General features: G+C 36.1%; 1 protein-coding gene across 1 annotated transcript in view; it reads right to left on the reverse strand.

The window, feature by feature from the left end:
• Positions 1 to 14331, reverse strand: part of PLXDC2 (plexin domain containing 2) — a 254956-nt gene that overhangs the window by 21732 nt on the left and 218893 nt on the right. The window contains 4 exon segments of the mRNA XM_009085899.4: positions 8702 to 8740; positions 9814 to 9856; positions 9858 to 9968; positions 12793 to 12853. Coding sequence (XP_009084147.1) covers positions 8702 to 8740; positions 9814 to 9856; positions 9858 to 9968; positions 12793 to 12853 — 254 coding nt within the window.

The raw sequence follows: 14331 nt of genomic DNA on the forward strand, positions 1-14331 counted from the left end.
TCTACGAACTGAGTCTGCTTTTTAGTGTTTACAAACTGCTACTTGCTCTTTGTAAACACATTGAGGATACATTGCCAACATTATTTTTCTCATAACTGCATATTAACCCTTGAAGTCCGTAAAATAATGAAATACATTGTTTTTTATTATCTAATATTAAAGTTTACAAAAAGTTTCTACTGCGATAGTTTTATATATGAGGAAAAGAAATTGTGATACATACATTTACACCTCTTATGATATGAGATACAAGAGTTTAATTTCCAGAGATTACTGTCTCTGTTTGTGAGAACAGAGATACAAAATATTTTACAGGAAAACTGAGGAAAAATAGATGAACTTCTGGTACTTCCTGGCTAGAAAATTTCCTTTATATAGAGTGATGTGGAACTAAAGGTGAATCACAGACAGAAATGTAGAATTTCATTGCAGACTTGGAAAATAAAATTTTGCTTTTCCCTCCAAAACTGGCATTCCTTTTTGCTCTTGTATTTTGATCAGATGGTAAAAGACCATCTGGAAAAAAACCACTGGATTTGAACCTTCAATTCAAACTCACTTTTATGCACATGAATCATTAAGGGATAAAACATAACACCTTATTTGCCCCTCTTGACTGACACACAAAGCCAGGGATGTAGATGATTTAAACAGCAGCAATCAGCCTGAAGAAGATAACTCAGTCCCAAACTAGGTTCTTTTCTCCCCTCTTTTTACCAGAAGAATGCACGTTCTCCTTTTTGGTCAGCAAAAGAGCAGAAACCTTCTCTTTCTGCATGTTCAGAGGCAAGTACAGATCAGGTTCACTCACCACCCCTCCTCCCTATTACACAATAATAATTGCTAGCCTGGAAACTGTATCGCTCCTGTTTGCAGGACTGTGGGTTTGAGTTAATGGGCTCCTGCCAACAGGGAGGACAAATCTTTAGGGCAGCTGAGCACACAGGCTTACAGGTACAGTGAGCTCAACAGAGTCACCAGAATTCCCCCCTCTTCTGGGCCTCCATTTACATCTGGAATGTGAATCTACCAGGAGACTCCTTGCTTTATGGGGCAGGTATATGGTCCTTCACACGCAAGTTTTTAACCTGTACATAACACAGATTCCTGAAATGATGATTAATGACCTGTGGGAGGGAATAAGGCAATGTGCAGTTGGAAGGGCTCTCCAGAGAATCAAGGGAATCCCCATAAAAATTTTCTCTCTACCTTTTAGGAACAGCATGCTCTGGAGTTCTCAACTTATTCACAGTATTGGAGTGTGATTTTCTTGATTTGTGGGTTCAATCCCTTAGCATTTGTTAACATTTTGAGGTTAAGCCATTGCTTTTCTTGGTTTCTTGGTGATTTATTAGGTTATGGCTCAGCTAATGCTTTAAAAATTGATTTTCAATTGCATGTAAGGAATGAAAGGTGGTCTGAGTGAGAATACTATGAACTATAACACACAAAATCAGAATTCAGTATCTGGCTTTGCTATCAATTTTCTGTAGGACCCAGGGCAACTCAGTAAGTCTCTCCAAGACTGATCAACTGCTTAGTGTAGTAAATTGATGAGAGTCCATTACAATCAAATCCCTCTGTTTATAGGATGGCAGTACTCTAAATATGTTAGCTAAGAGCTTTCATTCTTCTGCTCTAAAATACCACCTAATGCTACAACAGTTGTTATCTGCTACAACAGTTGTTATCTGTATTAATTTTAGTTGGAGCTGGTTGAGACCATGTAAGCCAATACAATACAGAGGAGCATCAAACAGTTGTCATCATGAAGCTCAATAAGTACCATGAAGGATCACACCACTTGCCTGTAAAAGCAGCTGATTCAAATTCAGATGAAATAAAAAGTTAGCTATTAATAAGAATTTCAAATCTGCCACCCCATTGACTTCTCTTAACCTTACTGAAAGCAAGCACAGGACAATAAGGTAAAGCAGGCTGTTCCTCTCTAATGCTGTGTCTAATGCATGTAGAGTTACTTACAGAGTGCCCACCACACCTTTGGGACACAGAACAACTTCAGGTATTTCAGCTTCAATGCAAAATGCACAACTATATGAGCTTTCCTTCACCTGACCTTCATTTTTGCCATTCTTTACAAAGATTGGAGAAGGGTACTAACTGCAAAACTGGCTTAACTCCACGTAGAACAGGAAGGTAGAGACAGAAGATCACAGGATCTTTGTGAGCCCTATCTGTCACATTGCCATAGCACTGTGACAGCAATAAACAGAGCAGATAAAACACTAAAGAAAGCAGCCTTTTCTTAAAAGTTTATCCATTTTTTTGTAGTCCTCCTTAAGATATGCTCTTAGAGCTACATGGGGTGTTCCCATTAACCCTTTGATCTGGTACAAAGTCAGCACAAAGTAAATGTGTGACTAACAAAGTCAGCTGTGTGCCTTTACAACAAAGTCATGACAACTGTAAGAGTAGAATACCACACATCATTTTATATCTGTCTTAGAAAACCAAAGACAAACAAAACTAGAATGCTAGATTTCAATATATGCTGAGGTATCTACACACAGCTCCTCTGGTTTTTTAACATCATGCTTCTTCAATGTGACATATAACACTTAATATGATGAAAAATGCCCTTTTTTGCTCAAGGAGAAACTGATATTTTCTTTCTTGGGGTTTTTTGACAACAAAACTGGGATGTACTAGAGATGGAAAAATTCTGGAAAAGGCACAACTCTTTTGTTATAAGAAACATTTAAGTACAATTCAAAGTACCATGAAGCAAGTGAGAAACAACAGTTTATTTATGCTACCAAAAAGAATAAAGATTATTGATGCAATATTCAATATTTTTAACGAGAATGGATGAGTCCTGCACTTTTCCTTTGTACTTGCTTTAAAAAGCATGCATGTAGCCCACTGGCCACTGCATACAATATGTAAGATATATTTCTTCCTGTGTCTGATGCAGGAGGAAGTTGGTAATATTTATCTAAGAGACTGTTGATTTTCCAAGCTTGTGTTCTTGGCTTTGGCTCAATTTCAGTAAGATATCTGCTATCAGAGATGAATGTAATACCATACTGAACCCCAGCAAGGCTGTCTAGGCTTTCCTTAAATCCCAAGTTTTCCTGGGAAGAAAGAACTTGATTTACACTTGGCCCATCATTTCATGTTTCATACAGTAACAGACTATGGTAGATCCCATACTTTTTGCTTAAAGCACTGCTTTCCTTTTCTGAGTGTTACAGCTGAATTTGCAGAAAGCAGAGACCAGCATTTAGGGAAATTAATTTGGTCTGAAGTTCAACTTTGAACATACCAACGACAACAAGAGAGATTTCTAATTTTTATCAAGACCTGTCTCTAATGGGAGCTGAGAAATGAGAGAGGAGAAACAGCTTGGAAAAAGCTCAGAGAGGAATAGAGAGTAAAATGAGGAGATGTATCAGCGTTTCTTAACCTATAATCTGAAGTGTGAAATCAAATACAGAAACAATCCCTGACTTATTTGAGTTATATTGTATTTGCTCCTTTTGGAATTTCTTTCCTACCTTAATAAAAGAAAAAATGTAAAAAATCAGATAACCTTTGTTTACAGAGCCCTTTCTCATTTATCTGATCATGAAGGTGATTCATTTTTCTTGAATCTACCTATCTTCATAATTTTATCCTATGAGTACATTTCTATCCATCACCACCTATTCCACTTCACTCTGGTCTGACACTTTTCTCTTTTTTCTTCTATTTTCAAGACTATTGATAGAAACCATTTCAAAACTGCTCTTGGGTAAGATTTTATTTATACAAATACAGCACATGGCACAGCACAGATAAAGTAAACTTTATGACCAGTTTTCTTCAGGGAAATCCTTGCTTGACTAATTGTGTGAACCCTGCAAATTTAGGGGAACTCCATCATTTTTGCGTAAGTGGAACACACAGAAGTAAACATATAACTACATAATCCATTACCTAATCTCAACAGGATTTTTGCAACAATGATATAAACCTTAAATCCTCTTTTTTTTTTTTTTTTTTCTCCCATGACAAAAGACTGGGATTAAAGGTCTGACTCTTGGCCTGCAGGTTTCTGAATAAGAATGAAAACAAAACACACGAGCTAGGATGACCTGAAGAGAATTAATCTAAGGGAACCTTGGGTACCTACAAGATGCCCACTCTTAGTGTGGGCATCTTGTAGGTACCCAAGGTTTCCTCCTAATTTAGATTTTACTCTGTATCTAATAGAATTAGGCACCCCATATAGTAACATATTCCAGCCTGGGCACTTCTTTTAGCATGACATTTAATTACTTTCTCTGGCCAACAGCTGGCTATTGGCTAGGAGAAAGGCCTAAAAGAGCAGCTTGTGCATTCCTGGCTAACACCAGATGAGATGAAGCCTCTGGAAGGTCATTTCCTGTGGCTAGGCTAAATTCTTGCAGTAAAAAAAAGCCATATCTTGTCAATCTTGTCTTATATGAAGTCCACTTTAAAACAGTTTTAAGCCCCCACAAAGGTTATGTTCATAATTTACTTAATTTATTGTGGTTTACTTTAAAATTGGGGAAGACTCTGCAAATTCATAGTGACTTATTAAGCTGAGTCACTTGCTTTTGGACTGTGTGGTCATAATAACTTCCTCTATGAAAAATATATTTGTTTTGCCTGAAAGGCTGGCTTATTTCTTTAGTGAAATATATCTAATTTTCTGAATCATTTAGCAATTTAACATATTAGAACAAAAAAAAATTATATGACTCTTATCAGGTATTAGATGGTGTTTTATGTCTTGCAGCTGGAGTTCAGGGTACACAAGAAAAAAAGGACAACATTTTCTCTATAATTGAAATTAGGAAGACAGAGGACTTATGGAAGCTACTTTCCAGACATAGGACACTGTTGGAAAAAATAGTCTTGAGTAGGTTTATCACTGAATAGAAAGCACATAAAAGTACTCTTTTTCCAAAACTTTGTCTACATTTTGGTCATTTCTAACTGGTCATTCCTAATCTATCAAAATCAAATTAAGCTCTCTGTAGCACAAGTGTTAATCCTGTTAGTACATTCCTGTTAGTTGTATCATCTTTGAAAATGTCCAGACAAGAGTGACAAAACATGATACTGACATTTCCTAGAACTACATATGCTGGGATGAGCTTGTTAACAAATAAATAAAACAGCTTTTTTTTCCTTCAACAGTTTTTTTTTCCCCAGCTTTCCTTTTTTTGAAACAGAAATTTCTGTATGAAATTGATGAAATAAATTTCTGTATGAAGATTCACCTTGAGGAATGAAAAGTGTAGCATTTGCCTGATACCTGCTGTCCAAAAGACATAGACTTTTCTTATGAGTTTTAAAGCTGAAGGACTGTGGGGGACTCAGCAATCTAATCATCACAACCAAGTGTCTAAAAATGTCAAATAAAATCTCTAGATGTGTAGCCAACCATCTAAATCAACCACCAGAGAGTTCTCAACAGGAAAATATTGCATTACAGGATAGCCATGGCAAATTGCTCACAGTTTTAATGAAAAATCAGGCTTTTAATCTGTTTAGTCAGTTACGTTAAATTTAAAGAAAATGAAAAAAACAACTGAGTTTGAAATTAATAACAAAAATATTGTACATTTTTAGTGCTGGACATCTCTTAGAACTTTTGAAATGCTTGTTATCTTAAGGAGAACCAAGATATAACAAAAATTATAATGGCATACCACCTGTATTTTAAAACATGCATGTAACAGGCACTTGTCATGCCTGTAAAGAAAGAGGGCAGGCAGAAGAAACAAAACCAAGCAAATTTGAAGTGTACATTAAGACATGTCACAAAATTGTGGCTGGATTACAGTACCATTGAAGAAGATTTTCTCATACAATAAAAAGGTCAAATAAGAGCAAAAAAAATTTATAATAATTTATAAATTTATAATTTTTGGTTTCAAAACTTCTAGACAGAGGTGAGATGTAGAATTTCGATGGAATCCTTTTGTTCTACCTCACCAGATATTGACTGCTGTCACCCAAGGACACATCAAACTATAGGCAATCATTGATCCAATATAGCTTTGGTTTTCCATTATAAAGGGCTCCCTTTCATTAGAGTTTTAAAAGATTTAGTGTGAGAAAGTAAAGACCCTGTATTCATGACCTGGAATAATCTACTTTTTATGAAAGGCTGACAAACCACAGAGAATCAAAGAATGTGCCTGCAGCTACAGAGGTTTTATCTGAGTCTAATCTAGGGGACACTAGAAAATTCAATGCATAATTGAAGATTCATCAAAAAGAACTTCTCAGATTAAAAGATACGTTTACTGTGTGAATGAGAAATCCTGGAGTGTTGCTTTGCTTTTGTGTTGTTTGAAGTAATTTTAACTTTTTTTAAATTTCAAGAATAAAAGGAAAGCTCAAGGAAAATGAATAATTGCATCAGGTGTTGGCTTTTCCTCCTAAAATGCAGCACATTTCTCTGTGGAAATGAAATTTCTATTTATAACCATTGCCTCAAACTCTACACCTCACCAACCAAGTAGGCCACAGCCATCTCTAATTTACTCTAGGATTCAACACTTTTACATAGTTTTTCTTTCCAGATCTTGGGCACAAAACAAACAAGTAAAAAACCAATCCTGCTGCAATTCCCAAACTGAAAGAAACATGGATGTGTTTTCTAAATCCCACTTTTGGAGTAATTTTTTATGTAGCAGCATGCAGTTCTGAGCTGTGTATGAGATGCTTGTGATGGAGAGCTGCCTGTTCCTGGGTCAGCCACCTGCCACAGAGCATTGGCTCACAGGGCAGAGTGTGGGCACTTTCCAGCCAGGAACACACCTCCAGTTCAGAACAGACAGCTGTGGAACAGGAGAATGAAGTGCTGACTATTGACCTCTAAGAGCACTGAAGCAATTTTCACAATGAAATAAGAAGCAATTTGATTTCAAGAGAGAGAGAGAGAAAGTTTCAGGGACATTTCCATAGAGAAAATGCTTAAAAGTATCACATTGAGTTTACAGATCACTTTAATCCAGGGGATCACTTATGCATCAAAGCAATGTCAAAAAACACCACTGCCAACAAAAGGACAATTTAATGCCCAATGCAGCATGTGACCAGCCAGGCTGTGCTTGGTGACAACAAAATGACAGAGGGGGGACTGGCAAGGAAGAGGATGAGAACTGCCCCTGTGGAGTGAACAGATCTCTTGTTTGAGGGAAGGAGAAAATGGCTGAACATGACTGAAAAAACAAATGGCAGGAAAACAGACCAACAAGCTAAGTGGCATCTGCACTCTGTGTTTTTTCAAAACTTGAATGATTCTCTGTGAGGGTTCTGAGCAATTACCATATCTCAGCTGTTCTGGATTGCTGTATGTGGGACCTCTGCCCATGATGTTGGGGTTCCCATGTAAGCTCAGGTCCAAACCTAAGCTATGCTGCAGATGAACCTATATTAAATCCCCTCTCTGATCTTGTGTCCTGGGCCAGCAGTAAAGATAGCTTGTCTCCAGTCCTGTCAATGGGCTGTGCCTCCTTGGATGGGCCTTGGAGCTGTTTATCCTTTTGATGTTGCAGAATTCCTGTGCAGAGCTGGTTCATCATCTCCCCTTCTCTAGGTCCCCTGATGGGAGATGCTCTCTCTGCTCCTTTCCTGAGCTGTCTGTTGGCACTTGGCTGTGTCACTGCTCCCTTCCTCACCAGCCTGGCCTCCTGCCTTGTCCCTGGGTCTGCCTCAATGCTGCAGACTCTGCTGATGGTCACTAGACCAGGGTTGACCCCCATTGCTTCCTTGAGCTGCTGGGCTTGCCCTGTGCCCTGCCTGTGCCTGCTGCCACAATTGGCTACCTGTTCCCTTGACCCATGAGAGAAACTTCACACTCCCTGCTTGGAAAGGCAATCAGAGCCAATAATATTCCCCTTAATATCAGTGGAAATGTGATTTATTTAAATTTGCTCAGCAAATCTTCCTCTGCTTTGATAGACCATTCTGAAGCCTTCAGAAATTAACCCAAATCTTCCTTTTCACCTCAGCCAGCCCTCCTCTGGCAATGAACACAGGTGCAGGCGACGTCTGACAACCCAGTCCTATTCTAGGAGGGGAATTCTCTTCCACTTCAAAGGCAGAAGGAAAAATCTAAGGTCTCAGTCCTTGAACTCACAAAGAAGATCACAAAACTAGTCCCCTGCAGAGCCTCATTTAACAGGGGCCTTTATGGCAAAGGTGATCTTATTAACTTGCACAGGGAATGTGCATGGAGAATGTGCAGGATCTCTGCTAGCACAGAAATAGATATAAAATGGGTATGCTTATTAACAAAATGTCATGAATTGATTCACTGCTATGAATGACTTTATAGCCCAATATTGTTTAGAACTAGCACCATTTACTCTCTTAAAACAGTTGAATAAAACTGCATTATTATAGTCAATAACTGTATTAATACTGTATTGCTAGCCAATAACTGTATTTATACAATTAAAAATTATTTAATATGTTCATAATTGAACAAGCTCTTTAATTATAGAATGCTAAAGAGAATTGTAAATATTTAGTTTCATAAACAGTTCCTAAGCTTATTTGCCCTACTTATCTTCCACACAGATATGGGATGCTGGAGTCCCTTGAGAGTTTGGTAAAAACTATTTCTACAAACAGATTTTGATTAATAAAGTTTAGTGGAGTATAATTTGACAAAATACTAACACTATTCACAGGCAAAAAAAAAATCTCTTACCTCCATTATCTTTTAGGTGCAGTGCTATCTTGGTGTCATCTATAAAGGAAATTTAAAGTTAGTTGAAGGAAAAAGCATTTTTCTAGGTCATGATTCACTTTAGCAATAAATTTCTAATGATAAAAACATTCCACAACAAGAAAATTATTTGGTATTCAACTAGAGAGCTAGATTGTGTTTTTTCTTACACTGAACACTACACTTTCTTAACACTAAAAAACCCCTACTTATAAGAGTGTAAAAGCATTCAGGAGGATTCAAACCACCATAAGCAAATAAATTATGTCTCATAATGTTTATAAATAATTATTGTATATTACATGTTCAGACATAGCTTGAGCATTCTATCATATTAAGGACTATCTGAACCAACATATGTCAATAAAGTCAGACAATGACTTAGTTTCTTTTTGAAGAATCTTGGAAAAGTCTACTAATACTAAACCCTATTTACTTCCACTCTTTCTTAAATTCACTCTTTCTTGTGAATTTTAATGAACAGAATGCCAGACAATATTCCTTTTAATGCAGTCCATTGGTACAAGGATGAGGACTGACCCACCATTGCTTACCCAGTTAATTCAACTCAGAAGCTTAGAGGAACTACTTCACAACAGTGAGCACTCCCTGAAAAGAACAGTGTCAACTGACTGAAAAAAAGGTAAACAGGCATATTTCAAAGAGGTTTTTATTTTGAATTATCTATAATTTTTACCTGGCTAAATAGAATCCATAAAATAATTACAAACTCATTAAGTCTGTGATGGGAATTTCTTCTAGATTTAGCAGGGACCTTTACTACTACTATTGCAGCAGGTTTTGGACTACTGCCTTAATGTAAAGGAACATGAAAAAGTCACTGTAACCTCAAGTTTTCATGAATTCTTCCTAACTTGTCCTTACTTCTCCATCAGCATCCTGTCCTCCAGCCTTCATCCCCTTTTCACCTTACTGGTGAAAAGCAATTCCCAACTCCTTGAATGCAATTCCCAACTCCTTCTGCTGCCCCAGAGGGAAAAGGCTGTCATCAACACATGCTTAAAGGAAATAAATTTCTTTCTGAGTTGTAAATTGCTTTTTTCAAGTGTAAAAATGCAGTGTATACATATCACCTTCTGTGGGCAGGCTGGTTGGAAGGTGGGAAGTGGTGGATTCCTCTGGTGGTTGTTAAAACTCTGAACCTTGTGGTGGTTGGTAGAAGGGTGGTGGTGGAGTACAGAGGTGTTTCAGTTGTGTCTATATTCTTCTCACAAATCTTATCCTTTGACTGTTGGGAAACAACAGAAACAAGGAAGAGAAAATTAATTCTCAGTGGAAACTGTCAAGAATGAAGAATTTAATCATGAAGGAGTTGCTGTGATAAAAAGAGTGAAAACAGACGCTAGATAAAAAAATTTCAAGAGCTTTTTCTTTTCTTTTTTTCCCTTTTCCCCTTTCAAGTCTCTATGCAGCATTCAGCAATATATATTTTTTCATTTATCTGCAAAATTTACAACTCCTAATTGTTAATTACAAAGTCACCCCAGATTGTCAAACTTGTTATTTCCCTCAGTCAAGGTTAAACATTTAAGTTTATAATTCAGATTTTTACTCTTCTGTTATGAAAGCTCACTGCCATCAACCCAGGTGACATAAAACATGTTAAAAAACATATGTGGGAATTAAATAGTAGCTCTTCATAGTGACCAGTGTGTAGTTAACTTGAGGATTTAATTAGGCTTTACATGGAATTATCACAAGAGACCACACATAGATGCATAAAATATGTGCATGTATTCAGCCTATAGAATATTTATTTACTACAATAAATCAATCCATTCCCTATATGCCTTTTAATTCAAAGAAGATTAAAATGTAATGTATTATTTGTATATATAAAATAGAAAGCAAAATTATTGTAAAATATAAACAGCAAAATAATAAAATTATTATAGTAGCAAACTAAATTAAAATAAAATTCAGTATCAAATATAAATATTTATTTGCATGGGCAAATATTTTGATACAAATATTGCCCATGCAACTATTGCTCTTTTTTTTTTCTCCCAAGTTCTGGACATTTTTAAAAGTCTGAGGATACAATGAATAATTTCTTTTATGGTTCACACAGTTTTGCAGGAAAATACATCCAATTATCTTTCAGCAAATATGGGAACTGCATCTAACTCCTGCTGTCCCCATTCATTTTAATGAGAAGCGGAGTCATGCAAAACTTTATTTCATTTTATTGGGATCTAGCTGTCAAAACCCAGTGGGCATTGTCTTTCTTTTAATATTCACAGATATTTTATCTTTTTTTTTTACTTGAAACTATTTATTACATTACAGAAATGTATCAGTACCTGCAGGATAATTATTCTTTACATTTCTTTATATTTTTCTGAAAAAAATACTGTTAATTTCACTGATGTAATTTAGTCAAAATTTAGCCCAAAATCTACATTAAAAATAAAGAAACCTTACTATGAGAATCCTCATTATTTACCATCTTGAGTGAAGCATCTAAAACTAACCACTGTGTGTTAATTATTGATCCTTCCTGGAAATCTAGCAGTCAGATCAGGCATAATTCTAGAGGATACCAAGCAAGCTGTTGCTTCTACTCCAGAGAGCCTAAAAGCTGGAGAGTCAACTGCAACCAAGTAGCCCAAAACTGTGCAAATTAAACTATTAATTTCTCAGATACACTTGGTATATTGATAATTTCCTCACAGATCATGTACTAAACCTTGGAGCACATGCTGGACTGAAACAATAAAGGAGAAGCAGAAGGGAATGTTGATGTCCTGCAGAGAGAAGTTTTTTGATATCTTAATTTTCAAGCACAATTGAATCCTAGCTAATTATACAAGCAATATAAGGGTTGTGCCTTATAATAACACATGCTCCCAGTAACTTTTATCCTATATTCTTGAAAAGGTTTTCAAATCAGCTGGTGACAAACTGCAAAGCTGAAGCTTCAAGGCCATGTAATAAGGCTCTATGTAGGTTGCAGTTATTTTGCAATCACAGTTACCAAAAAAAATTTCTTCCATTAATATGGATTTTACTTCTCTTGCTTCAACTGAAAATAAAACAGAATGTGCTTTTCTCACTAGACACCTGGGGCTGTATTTTGCCCTGGGTTTCACCTGATATTTCAGAAGGCCTGTGTTGCTGAAACTCATGAGGATATTTAGCCTGCTCAGCAAAGAAGGAAAAATAACTGCTTTTTTAATGGCAACCTTCTTTTTTATAAAGATTAAAAGTGCCATAAATTAATTTGTTCCTATTATCACAATCCCAACAGGGAAAAAAATAAAAAAGGAAAATCAAAAAAAACCCCTAACCTCAAACCAAAAACACTTGTAAAGGGCCTTTTAAAATGGAAAGTCATCATCATCATCATCAAAAATCGTCATCCTCATCATTATATTTATAAATGTTTATTGAAAATTAACTTCTCTGGTCTAGGAGTACCCCAGATAACTTTCAGAGCAGGGTTATGGTCCCTGTTTGACAGCCCACCACTACCACAGTCAGATATCTTTTTCATCCTCTCACTGCATCTCCATGAGAAGAAATCAAAATTCCATGTAGGCTGGTTGTGTGAGGGCTCTTCAATTTTTATTTCAATTACTATTTTTATTTTATGTCTTTGAATTCATCTGGGTAAATTCTTTAATAAATGATTTGGCCAGATTTCATAGCCAAAATGCAATGTCTGTTTTTCACTTGAGGCTACTCTTGCAAAGGGTTTGTTTTTTTTGAAATAAGGAACATCACTGTTTCTTCCCCTTTTATGGCAAAAGTCAGAGATTGAAAAGAAAATCAGCACAGGGATACTGTTTTGGAGGAGGCTTTCTAGGTTATTTTTGGTTTTTTTTCCCAAAGATAAAATTTAAATTTTTGTCCATTTTATTCTCTCAAATGGGGACTGAAACTGCTCAGATTGTTCTTCTTTGTTACGGCTTATGGGATTTCCTCTGAAGGATAAAAATAGTATTTCTTTGGCCTTGAAACCATGCTTTATGATCTGAATAATTTAAACAAAACCATCACAAGTATATAAATAGTCTCTGATGGGCTGAGGATGTAAACTACTCACGTACCTCTTCAGGGCAGCCACTGTCTACCCAATCTTGCCGGTGACGATCAAATCCACTGGAGCATCTTTAAAGGATGAAATAGATAGAAGTTGTCCAGATGGAAATAGGAGGGAAAAAAAAGAATAATGGAAGGGAGAGGAACAGAAGAGAGTGACAGAAAGAATAAGAATAATAAATGATGTGATTTAAAATCCATATGTTTTATATGGTATCACTTTTATTCAAGATGCTTTTGCTTACAATATGAGTAACTCCTTTAATCCACTTTAGTGAAAGGTGTTTCAATGAACGTGACTTTATTTTAGTTAGTTTAGTTTTTAAAATTTATTTATTTAGATAGGAATATCTACCTTCCACTGCATACTTATTCTTAAGATGTCACTGACCCATAGCATTTTTAAGTTTGATGTCAGCTATATCAATGTAAATTAGTTTAATTATTATTGTCCAGACTTAGCCAATAAAATTTAATCGCACAAAAGATGCAGTGAACCAACCACTGGGTTTATCAGGCAAAGTGCTCAGAGACATCAAGATGCACATAGAGCCATTTGATCAATGTTCACAGCTCCTCTGAACACTCTCTGTGACAAATAGAGAACACTGTACAGCGGCTTCTCCCTCCTCTCTAGATGCAGAAAACTTATTTTGCATGCATATTTCTTATCAAATTAGGTGAGTTTAATAACCTGCTTGCAATATCCCTTATCTTTTGCTGTATGTAACAAAGAAATTTTTAAGAAACTCGTAACACTTTAATGTAATTATTCCCCTGGAAATCTCCATCTCTGAAGAGTATTATCAGTGACTGTAGAGTAAGTTTGTGTTTCCTAGACAACAGGTAGCACAACAAACAGAAAGCATTATTAAAATGGCAAGCAAATAACTAAACCACCGTGTTAAGCTTTGAAAGAGATTCCTGCCAGCTAGAATGATTTTTTTTATTTTGGAGAGTTCATTTGTGGTTTCTGCATTCATTTCCTGCAGTATTTTGTTATGAGACAGGGTGATGTCATTTGGAACCCATGGTCCTAACTAACCTGAATGTATAAAAAACAGCTTTTTGATGTATTTTAATAAGAGTAGGCAAGCAAATAAGGCCACTGTTACTGTTAGCTGTATTTCAGGGTCCTTTTTTGGTTTACAAAGAATTGAAAGATAACAAGACATGTCAAGTACTACCTACTTCAAGCAAGGGAACAGTTCATTTGGAAGAATGGAACACCATAATTATTTTTCTAGTAGGAGAGGATGTTACAAGAAGATGTAAACAATGTTAAACACACTTGGGGTAAGAAAAATCTCCGTATAATTATTCTGAGCAGAATCTACAATGTCTTTGAGAAAAGATTTTGATAAAAATGTTCATTCTCTTGTTATACTTGCATTGCATACCACATTTCATCATTTGCAATATTACTAAAAGAAATACCCCAACACCAACAGGTGCCAATTTTCACACACTCTATAGCAACTGGCTTCTCCAAAAACCCATTGCCATTAAGAGAGAAATGTTCAAACCATAAATGTATTCAGAGAAGT

The sequence above is a fragment of the Serinus canaria genome, chromosome 2 (assembly GCF_022539315.1).
Source record: "Serinus canaria isolate serCan28SL12 chromosome 2, serCan2020, whole genome shotgun sequence".
In the NCBI taxonomy this organism is placed as follows: Eukaryota; Metazoa; Chordata; class Aves; order Passeriformes; family Fringillidae; genus Serinus; species Serinus canaria.